General features: G+C 50.9%; 8 protein-coding genes across 8 annotated transcripts; 5 read left to right on the top strand and 3 right to left on the bottom strand.

The window, feature by feature from the left end:
• Positions 1-373: 373 nt before the first annotated feature.
• N7482_001001 (uncharacterized protein) lies at positions 374-1,059 on the top strand (the record flags this gene model as incomplete). Its single annotated transcript, XM_056683126.1, has 2 exons — positions 374-448; positions 517-1,059. 2 exons carry the CDS (start codon positions 374-376, stop codon positions 1,057-1,059), a joined length of 618 nt encoding a protein of 205 aa, XP_056546732.1.
• A 459-nt stretch (positions 1,060-1,518) lies between these two features.
• N7482_001000 (uncharacterized protein) lies at positions 1,519-2,417 on the bottom strand (the record flags this gene model as incomplete). Its single annotated transcript, XM_056683125.1, has 2 exons — positions 1,519-1,899; positions 1,959-2,417. 2 exons carry the CDS (start codon positions 2,415-2,417, stop codon positions 1,519-1,521), a joined length of 840 nt encoding a protein of 279 aa, XP_056546731.1.
• A 608-nt stretch (positions 2,418-3,025) lies between these two features.
• Positions 3,026-3,991, top strand: N7482_000999 (putative FacC-like extracellular signaling protein; the record flags this gene model as incomplete). Its single annotated transcript, XM_056683124.1, has 1 exon — positions 3,026-3,991. The coding sequence occupies one exon, from the start codon at positions 3,026-3,028 to the stop codon at positions 3,989-3,991; it is 966 nt and encodes a 321-aa protein (XP_056546730.1).
• Positions 3,992-4,206: 215 nt separating this feature from the next.
• N7482_000998 (uncharacterized protein) lies at positions 4,207-5,175 on the top strand (the record flags this gene model as incomplete). The annotated part of the gene is made up of 1 exon (XM_056683123.1): positions 4,207-5,175. The coding sequence occupies one exon, from the start codon at positions 4,207-4,209 to the stop codon at positions 5,173-5,175; it is 969 nt and encodes a 322-aa protein (XP_056546729.1).
• A 238-nt stretch (positions 5,176-5,413) lies between these two features.
• Positions 5,414-6,829, bottom strand: N7482_000997 (MFS general substrate transporter; the record flags this gene model as incomplete). Its single annotated transcript, XM_056683122.1, has 1 exon — positions 5,414-6,829. One exon carries the CDS (start codon positions 6,827-6,829, stop codon positions 5,414-5,416), a length of 1,416 nt encoding a protein of 471 aa, XP_056546728.1.
• A 562-nt stretch (positions 6,830-7,391) lies between these two features.
• N7482_000996 (uncharacterized protein) lies at positions 7,392-11,573 on the top strand (the record flags this gene model as incomplete). Its single annotated transcript, XM_056683121.1, has 1 exon — positions 7,392-11,573. The coding sequence occupies one exon, from the start codon at positions 7,392-7,394 to the stop codon at positions 11,571-11,573; it is 4,182 nt and encodes a 1,393-aa protein (XP_056546727.1).
• Positions 11,574-13,042: 1,469 nt separating this feature from the next.
• Positions 13,043-13,989, bottom strand: N7482_000995 (phytanoyl-CoA dioxygenase family protein; the record flags this gene model as incomplete). The annotated part of the gene is made up of 3 exons (XM_056683120.1): positions 13,043-13,152; positions 13,210-13,642; positions 13,702-13,989. 3 exons carry the CDS (start codon positions 13,987-13,989, stop codon positions 13,043-13,045), a joined length of 831 nt encoding a protein of 276 aa, XP_056546726.1.
• A 577-nt stretch (positions 13,990-14,566) lies between these two features.
• N7482_000994 (uncharacterized protein) lies at positions 14,567-16,532 on the top strand (the record flags this gene model as incomplete). Its single annotated transcript, XM_056683119.1, has 3 exons — positions 14,567-15,043; positions 15,098-15,257; positions 15,310-16,532. 3 exons carry the CDS (start codon positions 14,567-14,569, stop codon positions 16,530-16,532), a joined length of 1,860 nt encoding a protein of 619 aa, XP_056546725.1.
• Between the last annotated feature and the right edge of the window lie 6 nt (positions 16,533-16,538).

Below are 16,538 nucleotides of genomic sequence, written 5' to 3'. Positions count from 1 at the left end.
CCCAGCCACCTCGGACGTGCGCTGTGACTCGCCCAGCCTCCTCACCCCCCGCGGCGTGTCAGCGCAAGACGGCAGTGAGATCCTTTTCTTTGCGCCCCTCGCATCTCTCCTCTTCTCTCTCTACTCATCTCCTTCCGGACCGTGCAGTGCAGATGCGCAGGTTGCAACCGCAATAATTCTCCTTGTATCGTCTTTGTTCTCCACGCGATGCTAGTGTAGCCTTGAGATCGACAATACCTACATTGATCGTCTACTTCTGACGTACATACCTGCCTCCCACTTTCTGCGCTGGGCCTCCGCAACCCTTCATCGTCGTCGCATTCCTGAGATCGAGTTTCCCCTGAACTCTGTGCCCACCAGGCTCCCCGACAAGATGATTGGCAGTGTGTTCTTCATCTTCAACCGGATGGTGGAGATTACCTTCCTCATTCCGATCATTGGCATGCTGGTGAGTCTATCCCTTTCTCGCGCGCATCGCAGCAGACAAGATCGTACTAACCCGTTATCGCATCGCAGGCTTATTTCGTTGATGGCTACCTCAAGGCCAACATGCTCATGCCGCCCTACATCCTGGTCCTTTTCATCGTCAGTGTGATCGCGGTCTTCTGGGCCATCGATACCTTAATCCGCTTCTCCGCGGCCAAGCGCTCATCCGTCTTCGTTTCGTTCCTCGACATGTGCTTCTTCGGCGCTTTCATCGCGGGCGTCTACCAGTTGCGCTTCATCGCGAACGCTGATTGCGCACAATGGGATGGCGGCTCCGTTTGGGTATCGTTGGGCCCGTTTGGCGCGTATGGCACTAGCACCAATAACCCGCTCGCGCTGCACGTCAACAAGACTTGCGCGATGCTGAAGGCTTCATTTGCCCTGGGGATCATGGAGGTTGTGTTTTTCGCCTGGACTGCGTTCCTTGCGCTGTTCATCCACAGCAAGCACCGCGAGGTTGTTGTCAAGGAAACTACTGTCCGCCGACGTAGTCACAGCAGCCGTCGTGGTCACTCCTCCTCCCACCACCGACACCGCAGCTCTAGCCGCACCAGACCTCACTATGTGGTTTAGAGATTGTATAGGGTTGGTGTTGATGGAATCTTTTCTTGGGAGAAATTTTTTTGTGTTTCATGATTTATGACGTGGTTCGAAAGGACTAATGAGGCTATGCACCGGAATGAGGGAGATGAACATTGACTTGAAACGAATATCCGTGCAAGATGAAGAGTTGTATCTTGTTCGCTGCAGCGAGAACTGCTATATTGGAGAATCCTGAGGACCGCCCGTAGTGTTTAGCTAGTTTATTTTTGTTTACAATATCAGATCATATTCAATGTCTACTCGTGCTGTGGTTTATCCATAGTCAAGTCAATAAATATGTCCCAAACGTCCAACAAAGCTTCTTCACGTGGGCAACGCCATATATGCACATCAGAACTGGGTTTCAGATAAACTGAGTGGCCCAGCGATTTGAGCAATTGGCATGCCCTAGCCTCAGTATCTATGGCACTTGCCCCGTTTCCCTCGCCCTCATGCCCACCTACTAGTGCTAACCACGCCTTCCGCCTTCTCAATCCCCTCTACTTTTGAATAGGTCTCAAGACCCAGTTCCTGATATGCAGCAATGATCTCCCTCCGGGTAACTTCAGCGGCACTTGGGGGCCTGGGATGCCAACTGCACTGCAACACCTCGCGTGTATATACGACCAAGTCATACTTTTCCATCATTTGATGGAACCTGTCGTTGATTTCCTTGTGGCTCTCGCCGAACATAATGGGTTCTTCTGTCGACCAATAAACTCGAGCTCGCGTGTAAACCAAGAATTGAACTTCAGGGCTGAGCAGCAGAAACTCAAAGAGTCTTTCCATCCGGAGACCGCCATATCCAGCATTCTGCATCTTCTCATCATTCTGGTGCCTATTTGTTAGTGGAGACTTTGAGAGAAGGGAGTGGAACTGGTGAAACAAACTGGGATACTGAACGTAGCAGCGCTGTCGCCACCCCTCCCATGGGTTAGGCTAAGAACTCCAAACTCCGATATAGGGGGCTGTTGAATCAGCATTTTGCGCCAACTCGCGTCTCCCCGTACAAAAGGGAACATGTTTGTAGGAGTTTGCGTCATTTTCAAGTTAGAGAAGGTGAGCGGGTTAGGGGACTCTCTCGTTTTGGCAGGAAAGATAGAGGGGAAAAGATCCGCCAATAGTGGGTTGAGTGTCTTTGCTCCGTTGCCCCATTCGGACTCCTTGATCGGAGTGAAAAAAAGCGCCTTTTGGATCGCGGGTGATTTGGTGATGAGGTCCATCCAGCCTCGACAGACACGCTGAGCAGATGTAAGTAGGGTACGCATGTCCATCTGAAGCAGAACTATCTCCAAAACTTCCGGGGTAGCGAAGACCCGGTTAGTTGCTGACGATGAGGTCGCCGTCATTTTGGATAATGGTTGCTGGTCGTAGCCCGCAGATGTCAAGATGCGGTGGAATGTAGTGAAAGAGAAGTCGCCTCAAGGCCTTGGTCTTTCTCAGTAGCAGAGCCTCAAACGCTTACACCGCCCCCCCCCCCCCACCCTCACCAAATACTGGCTGCCTAGGGATTGTCGGCACATTGTGTGAATTTGATTAGCGGATGCAAAAGCTCAGGTCTTGAGCTAATGATCTTGGCAATGTTGGGCCCCCAATTCGAAATAATGGAACCTGATTCACGCACAAAGTTTAATTGGCTGGCCATATTCCCAATTCAAGCATGCACATCTATTTTTCAAACGGACCGTTCTTGACGTTGTGACAATCTAATCGATTATAAGCCATATCCATCGCGGGATGTTGCGAAACGCTACGGACTTGGCACTGCTATTGTTAGTCTCGATACGAAGGACCGACAGCGCGTCAGGGCAGTGATCAGCGGGGATTTCGGACATTTCTCGTATTGGCACTCGCGATGCTTCATACCACCCCTGAATATAAATATGGCGGCCTCCTTAGACCCAGATCCAAGTACAATCTAGGCATTTCGTCGTTCACAGAATATCTATTCCTCAATATGATCTCCACCATCGGTTGGAAGAGCATCTTCAAGCCAGCGAACATCGGCATTGCATTTCTGGCTCTCTGTTCGACCGTGAAGATTGCATCGGCCGAAGTTCCTTCATCAAAGCGCTTTGATCTATCGAAGCCATCTTACGACTTGTTCCGCAGCAAACCCTTACATGACGCGACCGTGCAACAAGGGTTTGCGTTCGACAACACCAACCGACGACTGTTCGTTTCTCAGCGGAGTGATGGCTCCTCAGAGACATCAGGGGATTTATGCATTACCCAATTGGATTTTGATGGCAACTATATTGGACATATGTATCTGACTGGCTTCGGGCATGGCGTCTCCTTCGGCGCCCAGGCTGATGGGTCATCTACATACCTATGGACTGAGGTAGAAGCCAATTCGAATGGGTATGGAAAGAAGCTTGCCCGGTTCAAGTTCAGCAGTGGCAGCAAAGTCGCGTCTTCCTCATCTTCGCTGGAGAAATTCCAACCTATCTCGGGCGCGACGGAACACACCTGCTCCATTGACCCCGTCAACAACCGCCTGATTGTCCGGTACAATCTGAGCAGCGGCAAACACATCGCAGTCTTTGACTTGGACGAAGCGACCGATGGCAATTTCAGTACCCCGCTGGCGAACTTCAAGCATCCATCAGCGAATACCAAATCAGCCACTTTCCAGGGCTACGCTGCGTATGGCCAATACATCTATCTGTTGACGGGCAATTCCTACGATGTCACGGAAGGAGCGGTCAATTCTGAGATTACTAGCGTTAACTTGAACACCGGTGCTGTGGTGCAAGGACCTACGTTGACGAAAGCTGGATCTACGCTGTCGTTCCGTGAACCAGAAGGACTGGCAATCTATGAAACGGCCGGCGGAGAAGTTCGCCTCTTCCTGGGCTTTGCCTCCGGCACGGCCGGCGATCGGAGGTCAAATTTGTTCTATAAAAATGCGTTGGCTTAAAAGGTCGAGCCCTTTCTGAATACAATGCTTGTCATCCTTAAATGTAGTAGAGAAAACAAATGTTAGCATTTTATAGTTTGTCGTTGCGGGTGGCGCCGGCGAAATTTGCGTGACGTGGTGCTGACAAGCCGGCGCTCCTCTTCCCCGCAAACAGCCCTTCGTCATCGCACAGGCCTTTTGACTATCAAGTCCGTCTAGCTACCATCTCTGAAGCCATGGGTACTACAACGCATCCGCGAGATCCTCCGCCGTTGGGGGAATTAGCAGCTGTCATCCAACGGTCGCTTCAAGCCAATTTTGCGAGCGCGACCGCGAGCGTCGTGGAATGTCCTGACCTCCGCCAACCCCCTTTCCACCTGGCAAGCCCTGGCCTATCAGGGAGTCCTTGCATTGCTGATGTTGGTGGCCAGGCTAATCTCTTCCCGCTTCCCAACTTGGACGCCCGATTTTCCCTGCGCTCACTCGCCAGGGACATGCAGATGACGGAGCAGGAAGGCGGGTTCTTGATCGGCGCAGGGGCAGCTCCATTCCATGACACAGGCTACAATGCAGAACTAGCAGTGAATCTTTACACTCCTCCTGGGCCTCATGTGGGAGCTGGTGATCAGGATGTGGACAAAGTGAGAAATGGCACTCGCATTATCCAGATGAACCCGGATGGTTCATCGTGCTGTGAGCCCATTGAAAGTCTGAATTGCGGACTCATGGTCAATCTCTACGGGTCAACTGGAGATTCTGGCCCCGTTCTCAAGATCACGGCTCGGGCGCGAACCGGCGACCAGAACTTCACAAATTGCATCCGGCTTGGCCTGGCCGATCATTATGGTGACTCAAGACCTGTCAGCCTCGGTGGGGCGTTTCTTTTAAAGAAAGGGAAAGCCAAATTCCACATTATGCCAGATTTCCCGAAGAGCGATCAGCTACCTTTTCAGGATCGAGAGCAACTGGAAAAGGAGTGGCTTACATACCATGTTTTTGAAGCCCCAATTGTGTGCTTGACTGTGATGCACAGTGCTGATCCTGAAGGTTTAGGCTTGAGGATGGAGCATACGCACGGTTTTGAGACGGATGGAAATAGGAAGGGAGGACACTACCATTACGATATGCCGGAAACGGCGGCGGAGGTAGAATATGAAGCTTATTTGAATGTTGCTTCTACTGTATATAGGATTGATCGACCATGAGCGACAGTTTAACGGTTAATCTACCCCCTTTTTCAAGGAAAAACGATGAGAAAAAGGGGTTCAAGATCACGAAGGGCTTTGACATGTTTGCATTTGAGCTTAGCAATTTGATTCGCAAAATTGATGAAAGGAAACGTTGGCTTGCGGTCAAATCAATAGGCAATTTTTCAAATCATACAGGGACCAGTAGAATACCTGGAATATCCCTGTTTGGGATACTGTGTTTATGCTTGAAAACTTAAACACGACCTGGAATGAAAAGCTTACGGGGTCCAAACCAATGAGAGAAACTTGGAAATGAAGATGGGCCGTAACTGGTGAGTCCTTCCTGTTCTTCGGAGGCTTTCTTCTCTACCTCATAGCATTTCCAAGAGCGAAGGACCCACAGCCCAAAAGCGCCCAGTAAGAACATGCAACACACGTAGACTTGGGTATTAAGGTAGCTAGAGCCTCGCACAAGGCTGAGAGCGATCGGCTCGGCAACCGTGGTTGGGACCGTAAGAACCAAACAAATCAGAGTAAATGCGGATGACAGCCGGCCCAGACCAACCACCTCGGCAAGGACTGGCGTGATGGTTCCCCAGAACGTACCGCAGACCATTCCCCCCACAAGGGCAAATAGAAGAAGTGCGGAGTAAGAAGATGCGGGGATCCAAATGGCCAGACAGGTTAAACCACAGACGGCAGTCAGGATGGCAGGAACCGTAATTCTCCCAAACTTGTCGCTGATGTAGCCCACAAGGGGCCGGCCAATTGTCAGACCTAAGTTTAGGATGGCACCCGTAACCGATCCCTGCTGCGTAGTTAGGCCAATAGATGAGGCATAATCTGGCAGGGAATAAAAGATTGTAACGTAGCCGAGCTCGGTTGCAATTCCCCAAACCAATGTAAGAAGCACTTCAGGACGACGGAGGTCGTGATGATCAATTGTACGCTTCGGACGATGATGAGATGGTTCACGGGCTCTCAGAAGCAGCGATGAAAGGAGATTGGCCCCAAGTGACGCAAAGGCAAGGATCTTGTAGGTGGTCCGCCACCCGAACCTTTCAACTGTATAACCGGCGACAAGGTTGTATAAGATGCCTCCTACACCAGACCCAGAGCCGGCAATTCCCATTGAGAGGCTTCTGCGAGTTGAGAACCAAGCGGGCAAAATGGACATTGCTGGCAGGTAGACGAATCCCATTCCAATCCCAAAACAAATGCCTTGTGTTAGAAACAGATGCGATATTTGGCGAGCGTATGCGGCACCCAGTAAGCTTGCAAATATCACCATTGTCCCGAAGAGTAGCGTAGCTGTGACTCCAAGTACTCTCTGTGATTGAGACACCAGTGGTCCCATGACTAACGCCGTGCCGATCGACAATCCACCGATGAACGCATACTCGGTCTGAGTTGTGTTGGGAAATGTCGAGTGCGAGAGAAAATGCGCTAAGATAACACCCCAAGCACTGTTGATACCCCACGTATGCACAATCATAAAGAAAACGCAGAATGTGCATACCCAACCATAGCCTCCATTTGGTGGCGTATCTTCGAATGCGTTAGCATCATGCCGGGCAGGGTCGTTGCCTTCTTGGGCAGCCCGGTCTATCCCAGAGCTATCCGGGTTGACCTGTTCCCGAGTAGTAAGTTCTAGCTCGATGGAAGTCATGGCACTGGAATAGGCTGTCTAGGTGGATTTTGATAGAATGATCATGTGATGGCTTGTGAATAAGGGGTCTCAAGATGAGTTGCTTTGGGGTGCAGTCTTTTTAAATCCATCTATCTACCCCGCCAAAAGTTCGACCTTGGCTCCTCGGTCTAGAAGGAAGGCTTCCCGGATCTTTGTCCAATGAGCATTGATAATGTGATGGATAGCTGGCCACAGTCAACAAAGTGAGTCAGCACGATCAACATCGACAAATTCGGGTATTGAGTCGAGGCCCACACGACCTGGGCTCAGAGACCTTCCCCATTGGCTCAATGTCAGCCACGCTACACCCATTACAGTGAGGGGGAGCGCGCAAGTAGAAAAGGCAAACGAAGTGTTTCGTAGTTCTTAGTGGTCGGGATAGAAACACCTTTTCCTCGCCCCCATTTTCCTGCATGGTGCGCGGGCCGATGCTCGCCGTCGGTCGCGTCCATGGGGTTGAACCTTGCTTGGGATTTTGGCGGTCCCTGACCTCCCCGGGCCCTTGGTTCTGCTGCCTTGCCTTCGGAAGAACTAGGTCCCTATGGATCCATTGAGCTTGGCAGCCAGCATCGCTGGTGTTGCTACAGCCGCGTTCCAGATCATCGGATATCTGGGAACTGTCGCCACGGGGGGCAGAGAGCGCCTGTCACTTCTTCAAGAGTTGTCGAATTTGTGGATCACGATTACGGCCCTGCAGGCGCAGATTGCCCCCGATGGAAATGTCGTTGACAAAGAGCATTTCCCGCCACAGTTATTGTCGCTTTTTGAATCGGATGGAATCCTTAAAGAGCTAGAAGGTCTGGTCAAGGATGTCGAGAGCAAGCTCAAGCCGCGCTCGGCTCGGGGAAGCATCCGGCAAACACTGGCATGGCCGCTAGGCAAACCGGACGTCACACAAATCATCACCCGAATTTCTCGGATGCAGCAGACATTGCACTTCGCCTTGGAACAATCCAATTATGCGCTCACGCGAGAAATCCATCGCGATGGGCAGGCAATGAAAACTGTCGTGAATGAAGCGCGGTTGAAGGAGATGATCGAATGGTTGTCGCCCTTGAATTTTATCGCCAAGCAAAGCCTCCTTTTCAAAGAGCAGCATAAAGGGACCTGTAAATGGTTCCTAGGGTGCGAAGACTTCCGAAACTGGAAGGAGAATGAGAATGCCATGTTGTTCTGTCCAGGTATCCCTGGAGCCGGCAAAACTCTCCTGTCTTCCATCGTGGTCAACGAGCTGGATAAACTCCGACTCAGCGAAAAGGGTGGGGTCAAGGACGCGGCGATTCTGATACTCTACTGCAAGTGGGATGACTCACAGTCGCAGTCTATCGACGGGTTGGTTGCAAGCTTGGCCAAGCAGGTCGCTCAGCGCTATGGCGTGCTCTGGGAAGGGATTTCGGAGTTGTTCTCCAAGCATAGCAAAGCTGAAACTTGCCCCAGCCGTGATGAGTACATATCAGCTCTCAGTTCGGAGCTCATGCACTTTCCAAAGACTTTTATAGTTGTGGACGGGCTTGATGAGTTGCGAGATGAGAGAAGCAGACTGGTGCTTCTCGAAATCCTCACATCGCTCCGGGCAAAGGTCAATATCATGGTCACTTCAAGACCAGTTGATAACATTACAAGACATTTTGCCAACATTGAAAGGCATATTTATTGTGATGTGTGTGAGAAGGCCAATCTGTGTTATCAGTTTCATTGCAGCGATTGTGATGAGGATGTTCCCGATGGCTTCGACCTTTGTGAGGAATGCCATGACAAGGACGAGCGGTGTGGTAATAGAGGACATGTTCTTGTCAAACAATTCAACAGCAGTAGAATTGATATTGCTGCCATGGAACAAGATTTGCTAGCCTACGTCAAATGGCGAATTGGCTCATCAGACTTTCTGCAGCGTTGCGTGGAAACCAAAACAGGGCTGATGGCCGAGATTGTGAAGAGAGTTGTTGAAGAGAATGACGGGATGTTCCTTTTGGCCAAGTTCAACATGGATACCCTCGCGTCAAAAATGCGCCCCGGAGAGGTCGTCGAAGCACTACGTGTTCTTCCATCCGAGCTGGATGGTACATACAATGATGCGATGCTTCGCATCAAGGACCTGCCCTCGAGTCACCGCGAAGTGGCCATGGACTTTCTGCGCTGGGTAGTATTTGCTGAGCGTCCTCTGGAATGTCGCGAAATTGAGCATGCAATTGCTATCTCTGAAGGGAATCGCGACATTGACGATGACAACATCATCCGAGTTCAAATCTTGGCCTCCATGTGTGCTGGCTTGGTCAAATTCGATGAATCCGACTGCGTCAGGCTAGTTCACTACTCGGCCAAGAATTTCTTTTCGCAGTCAGCAACTCAGGACCGTTGGTTCCCCGATGGGGCTTTGAAACTGACTTCCAATTGTTTCACCTATCTCATGTTTGATCCCTTCCAGCAGGGTGCTTGCTCGGGGCCCTCCGAGGCAGCCGATTTTGATGCAAGAATTCAGGCGTACCCGTTTCTTCGATACGCTGCACAGTATTGGGGAAAGCATCTTCTGCAGACTCCAGGAGATGACCTTTCTGGTCTTGCCCGAACGCTCCTCACGGATTCGCAGCGCTTCGCCGCTATATCACAAGCGCTGTGGTATGTTGATGATGAGAGCTCTGCTAGCTGGGCCGGTAAGGATGGCAGCACCCCACTGCACCTTGCTACCCATTTTGGTTTAAACCAATTGGCGGCCGAGCTCCTTGCAAGTGGTATCGATCCCGGCACCAAAGATATGAACGGCATCACCCCCCTCGCACTGGCTGCTGTACGCGGTGTTTCCGATGTCGCCGCTTCTTTGATCGCTGCTGGGGCTGATGTGAACTCTGTGGACCATGTGGGAAGCACTCCCCTCTATAGTGCTTCTATGTGCGATCATCCGACAATAGTCAAGCTCCTACTGGACCGGGATGAAATCGAAGTGAATCTCAGGGTGACGGAGTATACCCCGCTGATGATTGCTGCCTACCAAGGGCATTTTGAGGTCGTAAAGCTTCTCTTGCGCAAGCCGGGCTTGGAGATCAACAAAAGATCTAAGACTCGCGAAACGACTGCGTTGATGCTTGCAGCTCTTGGTAACGAGACAGACGTTCTTGGTGCACTTCTTACGCACCCGGATCTGGACATCAACATTCAAGACCGTGCGGGTTCAACCGCGTTACTCATGGCTGCGGAAGACGGTCACCGCCGGATTGTCGAAATCCTCCTTGATCATGGGGCCGACACCGAAGTTCAGCAAGAAGGAACGCTGGGAACTGCGCTGAATCGAGCGATTGACTACAACCAGATACCCGTCGTTCAGTTGTTGCTTGATCGAGGAGCAAATATCCACCATAAAGATGTCTTCCAGCGAGGGATGCTCCATTCTGCAGCTATTAATGCTCAGAGTGAAATTCTTCAAATCCTGCTTGACTTCGATAACACGCTCGATGTCAACATGCAAGACGTGCATGGCAAGACCACCCTTCACGACGCGGCTCGCTCGGGATCGGACACCACTACCAAAATTCTATTGGAGCACGGGGCTGATCCGACCATCAAAGACACTTACGGCCGAACACCTATTTATGTTGCTCGCGAGGCAAACAAAACTGCTGTTTTGAATCTACTTCGAGCAGCAAGACAAGCGGAGAAAGAACGCGAAAACGCTAATCGCGGGCTGCCTGGTCAACCTCTCCAACGAACTGAAACAGGCACCGTTCTACCGTCGCCAGTGCGTATAGATACAGAGCTTTCAGTTAATGCGCCACTGCCAATATGGGCCTTGTCTAGTGCCGAGTTAATTGATGAGCTACGCGTGCGACTTTCCACGGCTACTCCATCAGAAATCAGCGCTCAAGATCCAGATGTCGGCGACTCAGCTCTCCATTACAGCGCCACTCGCAACAACGCAGACATCGCACGCTTACTTATCGCATACGGGGCGCCTCTGAATATGGTCAACAACTACGGTCGGACGCCGTTACATTTGACCGCTTTGTATAACAGCATAGCTGTCGCAGACATTCTCCTGGCATCCGGGGCTGAATTGGACATACAGGATCAGTGGGGAGAGTCTGCCTTGTCCACGGCCACGTGTCATGAAGAAATCCTCAGCGCTACGCTGGTTGAATCTGGAGCTGCCTTGCCCCAAGAACGTGGCGACTTGAACTTCTTGCTGGATCTAGCCGTCATGTACGGGAAAGAGGATGCCGTTAGGCGACTAGTGACGGCTGGAGCTGAAGTTTGGAGGAAGAATACACTTGGGCACACCCCATTCTCATTGGCACGAGTTCATAACCACGAAGGAATTGCCAATCTGCTTTTGGAACTAGGAAAGCTTTCCGACTTGCCCTCATCCCAAGAGTCAGTCACGGCTCTTGGAGGAACACATTTGCAGACAGCTCCCACCGAGGAAGCAGATCACCATGGATTGGTCCCAACGCGGTCTCATGAGCCTGGGAATTTCGATGGCCCTTGTGGTAGAATCTCTTCGTCGGATGACTCTGGTTTGGACTCCATGTGCGAAGAGACGGCCTCCCATCCAGAGGAGGTGCATTCAAGCGAAGAAATTCGCCAAGTAACGAAGATCACGGCCAACCCTTCGACAACTTCTCAGGCTATCCAAAGGAGTAATTGGCGGAATGCCGCCCTCCTCCCTAGCCAGAGCCTGTGGATCATCATCGCAACATTGTTTATGGCTGCTGCTGCTTTCGCTATATCATGATAACGGGATGGTCGATATATTAAATGAGTGTACTATTGACAAATATATAAATACAAGGTTTCGATTCAGAATAGTCAGGGGCTCCATCTCCCTACGACTATGATTCTTAATATAGGTAGCTAGGGTTTAAAGCTAAAATTACCTAGCTCTGCTACGTTCTTATAGGGAGTCAAAAGTAGTAAAGTAATCCTTAATAAGATCTTATAGGTTTTAGTTATCTTAAAGATAGCTAAGAGATTTTCGTACCTATAATATTATTACGTATTTCGTCCTTTTCTACTCTTAATCTTCTTTATTACTAATATTCTACCCTAGCCGTAGGAGTAGTATTCTAGTTAATCCTAGTAAAAAGGGCCGCGAATCCGTAGGCCTTATAGCCTTATAAATAATCCTTACCTTCCTTACACTCTATATAGACAAAGTCAGAAACTACTATCATAGTCCAGAAGGTATCAAGAATCTTATTATGCTTAGGAGGAAATATATTATCGGCTTCCCTTTCTGGCTATTATGTATAGTAGGGTGAGAATATATATAGCTAGCTAGGCGGGGTGCATCTTATTAACACCACTTGAAGTGGTGGGGAGCACAACAGGGGTACCGATGACCTGGCTGCTGTGAGTCGGGACCCCTCTTTTTGACTTGTTAGTAGAGTAGGTAGTTTAGAGTGGGATATAATTACTGGGAGCTCACAGGTAGTCACTGTGACCAAGATCATCCGAGCGTCTATTTGACGTGGTACCTGGGCTCGTAACCGGGACAAGCGGGGTACTAGCCGGGGTCGAGTTCTGAGAACTCATTCTCCTTGGCTGGTAGTTTTTGGGAGTAGAGGGTGTGAGGGGTCGAAGATCGGAGCAAAGGGTGGGAGGATGAAGGAACAAGAAGGGAAGAGGGTGATGGTGAGGTAGAGAGAGGAAGGAGAAAGAGAAGAGGGAGGGAAGCGAATGTCCACCATAAATATGTCTTCCAGTGAGGGATGCTCCATTCTGCAGCAATTAATGCTCAAAGTGAAATTCTTCAACTCCTGCTTGACTTCGACAACACGCTCGATGTCAACATGCAAGACGTTCATGGCAAGACCACCCTTCACGACGCGGCTCGGGATCGGACCCCACATCCAAAATTCTATTAGAGCATTGGGCTGATCCGACTATTAAAGACACTTACAGCCGAAGACCCATTTATGTTGCCCGCGAGGCGAACAAAACTGCTATTCCGAATCTACTTCAAGCAGCAAGACAAGCGGAGAAAGAACGCGAAAATGCCAATCGCGGGCTATTAATATAGCTGGGGTTTAAAGCTAAAATTGCCCAGCTCCAGCTGCGTTCTCGTAGGGAGTCAACTTGAGTGGGAAAGCAATCCTCAATATGAGATCTAGTAGGCCTTGTCCGTCTTGAAGATAGCTGAGAGGTTTTCGCACCTGCGATATCATTGCGTTCTTCCTTTTCTGCTCTCAATCTCATTCATCACTAATGCTCTGCCCCAACCGCAGGAGCAGCATTCTGGTCAAGCCTGGTGAAAGGGGCCGCAAATCCGTAGGTCTTATAGCCTTGTGAATAATCCTTGCCTTCCTCACGCTCTATATAGACAAAGTTAGAAACTGCTTTCACGTTCCAGAAGGCATCAGGAATCTTACCATGCTCAGGAGGAAACATCTCCATCCGATGCTTGTAATACTTTTCCCTCAAGTCTAGACCATCCTTCTTCGAGTGGAAAGTAGCATAGAGGCTTGAGCGGCTCTTCTCGGTCCTGTTTGCTGCAGAGCGGTGCGCAAGGTGTGAGCCAAAGATCAGCAAGTCCCCCGGCTGCAGAGGAATGATGACCCATTCATGGGCGTGCTCCCACTCGGGTTTGATACGCCCGCCTTGGGCAAATTCAACTTCCATACGGTGAGACCCAGGTACGACCTCGAGACACCCGTTCTCAATGGTGGCGGCGTCAATGGCGAGGTTAGCCGTGACATGCTCGATGCGGCCGATATGGTCGTACGCCGGAGCATCGAGGTGAGCCTGGAAGCCATTGCCGTGGGGCTGCTTGTAGTTGATCTTGTCTTTAAAGAGGAGCATATCCTATGGGGCCGTTTAGATGAATCCCGACTAGATTTCTATCGCGTATCAGAGTGACTTACCTCGCCAGAGACGGCCTTGAGGATCTGACCCAGCTTCTGGCCACACACGAGCTCCTTGTACTGAGGATGGAAGTCGATAAACCGCTCGGTGCGCATGAGTTGGCGCTCGCCGTTGATGTTGATCTCATCATAAGGCATCCACTTACCCTTGACACGAGGCCAGGCTTTGATTTCTTCTGTCCATTGCTTCAACGCCACCGGGTCCACCAGCTGGTGCTCTTCGGCGAGCAGGAGAAGGTAGCCATTTTCGTGGTAGGAGGCCACTTGCTCTGGGGTAAGGGGGTTCATTATAAAGGAAATATGAGAATTTTCCAGAGATGTTTCGAAACTGCTCTAAGAATTCAGAGTTTCGCTCTGTAGTGGCCACCAAGGCGGATTATATATGCTCAAGGTGACGGCTCTCCCCGCGGCATCCACAACCTCCGAACCCACTCCGCGATCGCGTGCACCAATCCGTCGCATCCAAATTTCCCCTTCTGGATCACTAACCAGAACATTCCGTGGCTCGAGGACCCTCATTACTATGCGACACTGATCGGCACCTGTTCCATCACAGGCGTTCGCCCCGACCCAGCCAGTCCGCACGGGCCACCGGGCTTCGCACCGACGGGCCCTGCACACCATCGAAAGCCGGACGAAGATCCACGAGGATCCACGATGACGGGCAAGGAATCAACGCATCAATGATAGGCACGTGGGGCATCGGATATGGGTACCGCCGGCCTTCTTGCCTTTGCCTTCATGCGATCGCCTATTAGTACGCTCCGAGAAGCAGGAAATTAGAAGGGCCATCGCTCGTCCAACGGCACCTATTGAAGCTAGTCCGTATCAGAACCCACTGCTTACTCGAAATCACACTGCCACTATGAATCTCAAAATCACTGACCCCCACTCCGCGGACGACATACTTGCTTCGGTCGAGGAGCATACGCGAGCAACAATCACGACTCTTTTCGCATTCCTATATGCCCAAGGCCAAGGCGACTATCTTGGAGAACGAGTGACTCAACTGCAGCACTCACTTCAATGTGCCTATCATGCGACCCAGTCTCCTGAATACAGAAATGACCCCGAAGTCATCATTGCGGCCTTGCTACATGATGTTGGGGGTTTTATTCCTGCGGCCTCGAAAATGGGCAAGATGTATACCCCGGATGGCCAATACATTGGCCGCCAAAGCCATGAAATCCTAGGCGAGGCATATTTGCGTCAAATTGGATTCAGTGAGCGCGTGTGTCAATTAGTCGGCGCGCACGTCATCGCCAAAAGGTATTTAGTTGCGACGGACAAGACCTACCACGATGGGCTGAGTGAGACTAGCAAGCGTACCCTGCGCTTTCAGGTACGGGTCTTCTCAAAATTCATCAGGTTCTATGTATTTATAGTCTTACAACAGGGTGGGAGTTTTACCCCGGAGCAAGTCCTCGAGGCACAGAAGGATCCCTGGCTGGAGGCTAAGCTGGCTGTGAGACGCTGGGATGATTCGGCCAAGGATCCCGATAGCGTAGTGCCCCAGCTGGACACTTACGAAGAGCTGGCATATCAATGCCTTCTTGGTGAGTATCAACTTGATCTCTCTTTCGAGGCACGATCTAAATGAGAAACTAGAGTCAAGAACCCAGTTCACGCTTCATTCGAAGAAATATCGAATGCCCACACAGCCCACTGTCGTGATTTGCGTGGACGGATTTGACCCGGAGTATCTCGAATCCGGCATCCAGAGCGGCATATTGCCCACCTTCAAGCAATTTATCGAGAAAGGATTCCATGCAACCGCCAAAAGTTGTATGCCGTCGTTCACCAATCCCAATAATGTGTCCATCATCACCGGTGCACCACCATCGATTCATGGGATCGCAGGCAACTTCTTCCTCGATCGGGAATCTGGCGAAGAAAGAATGATCACAGATGATTCCTTGCTCCGGGGGTCTACACTACTTGAGCAGATGTTTCAACGCGGCGTGCGAGTGGCTGCCGTCACTGCCAAAGATAAGCTCCGCAAGATCCTGGCGCACGGCTTGCAAGGCGCGATCTGCTTCTCGGCTGAACGTGCGGCAGACTGCACGCTCGAGGTGAATGGCATTGCTGATGTGGAGCAGTGGCTTGGTCAGCCTGCTCCAAGCCAGTACTCTGGCGAGCTGTCCTTGTTCGTACTGGACGCTGGAATCAAGTTGCTCCAGGAGGGGAAGTCTGATTTCCTATACCTGACGTTATCTGACTACATTCAGCACAAGCATGCACCTGGTGATAGAGAAGCCGATGATTTCATGAAATCTATTGATGAGAGGTTGCAGAAACTCGCCGCTTTGGCACCAGTCATTGGTATCACCGGCGATCACGGAATGAGCCAGAAGTCCAACTCTTTGGGAGAGCCCAATGTGCTGTTCCTGGAAGAGGTTCTCAACATCAACTTTGGCCCTGAGGCCTCGAAGCTCATCTGTCCCATTACTGACCCCTTCGTCCGTCACCATGGTGCACTAGGCTCTTTTGTGCGCGTGTATCTTAAGGATCCCTCACAGCTCGAGCCCATGGTGGCATTTTGTCGGTCGCTTCCCGAGGTAGAAGAAGCTCTAAGTGGAAAATACGACATGCCCCTTGATCGAGAAGGGGACATTGTGGTGATCTCCAAATCGCATGCTGTGATCGGAAGCAAGCCGTCAAACCACGACCTTTCCAACATCAAAGACCACCCCCTTCGATCCCACGGCGGCCTCAGCGAGCAGGCAATCCCGGTCATCACATCAAAGCCGGTGCATGATAGCAAAACAGCAAAATCCAGGAGCTGGCGGAATTACGACATCTTCGATCTGGTTCTGAATTGGGCATCATGATATTCG

Source organism: Penicillium canariense (assembly GCF_028826845.1).
Source record: "Penicillium canariense strain IBT 26290 chromosome Unknown utg000001l_segment0_segment0, whole genome shotgun sequence".
Taxonomy (NCBI): domain Eukaryota; kingdom Fungi; phylum Ascomycota; class Eurotiomycetes; order Eurotiales; family Aspergillaceae; genus Penicillium; species Penicillium canariense.
This window is presented reverse-complemented; position numbering and strand designations above follow the sequence as displayed.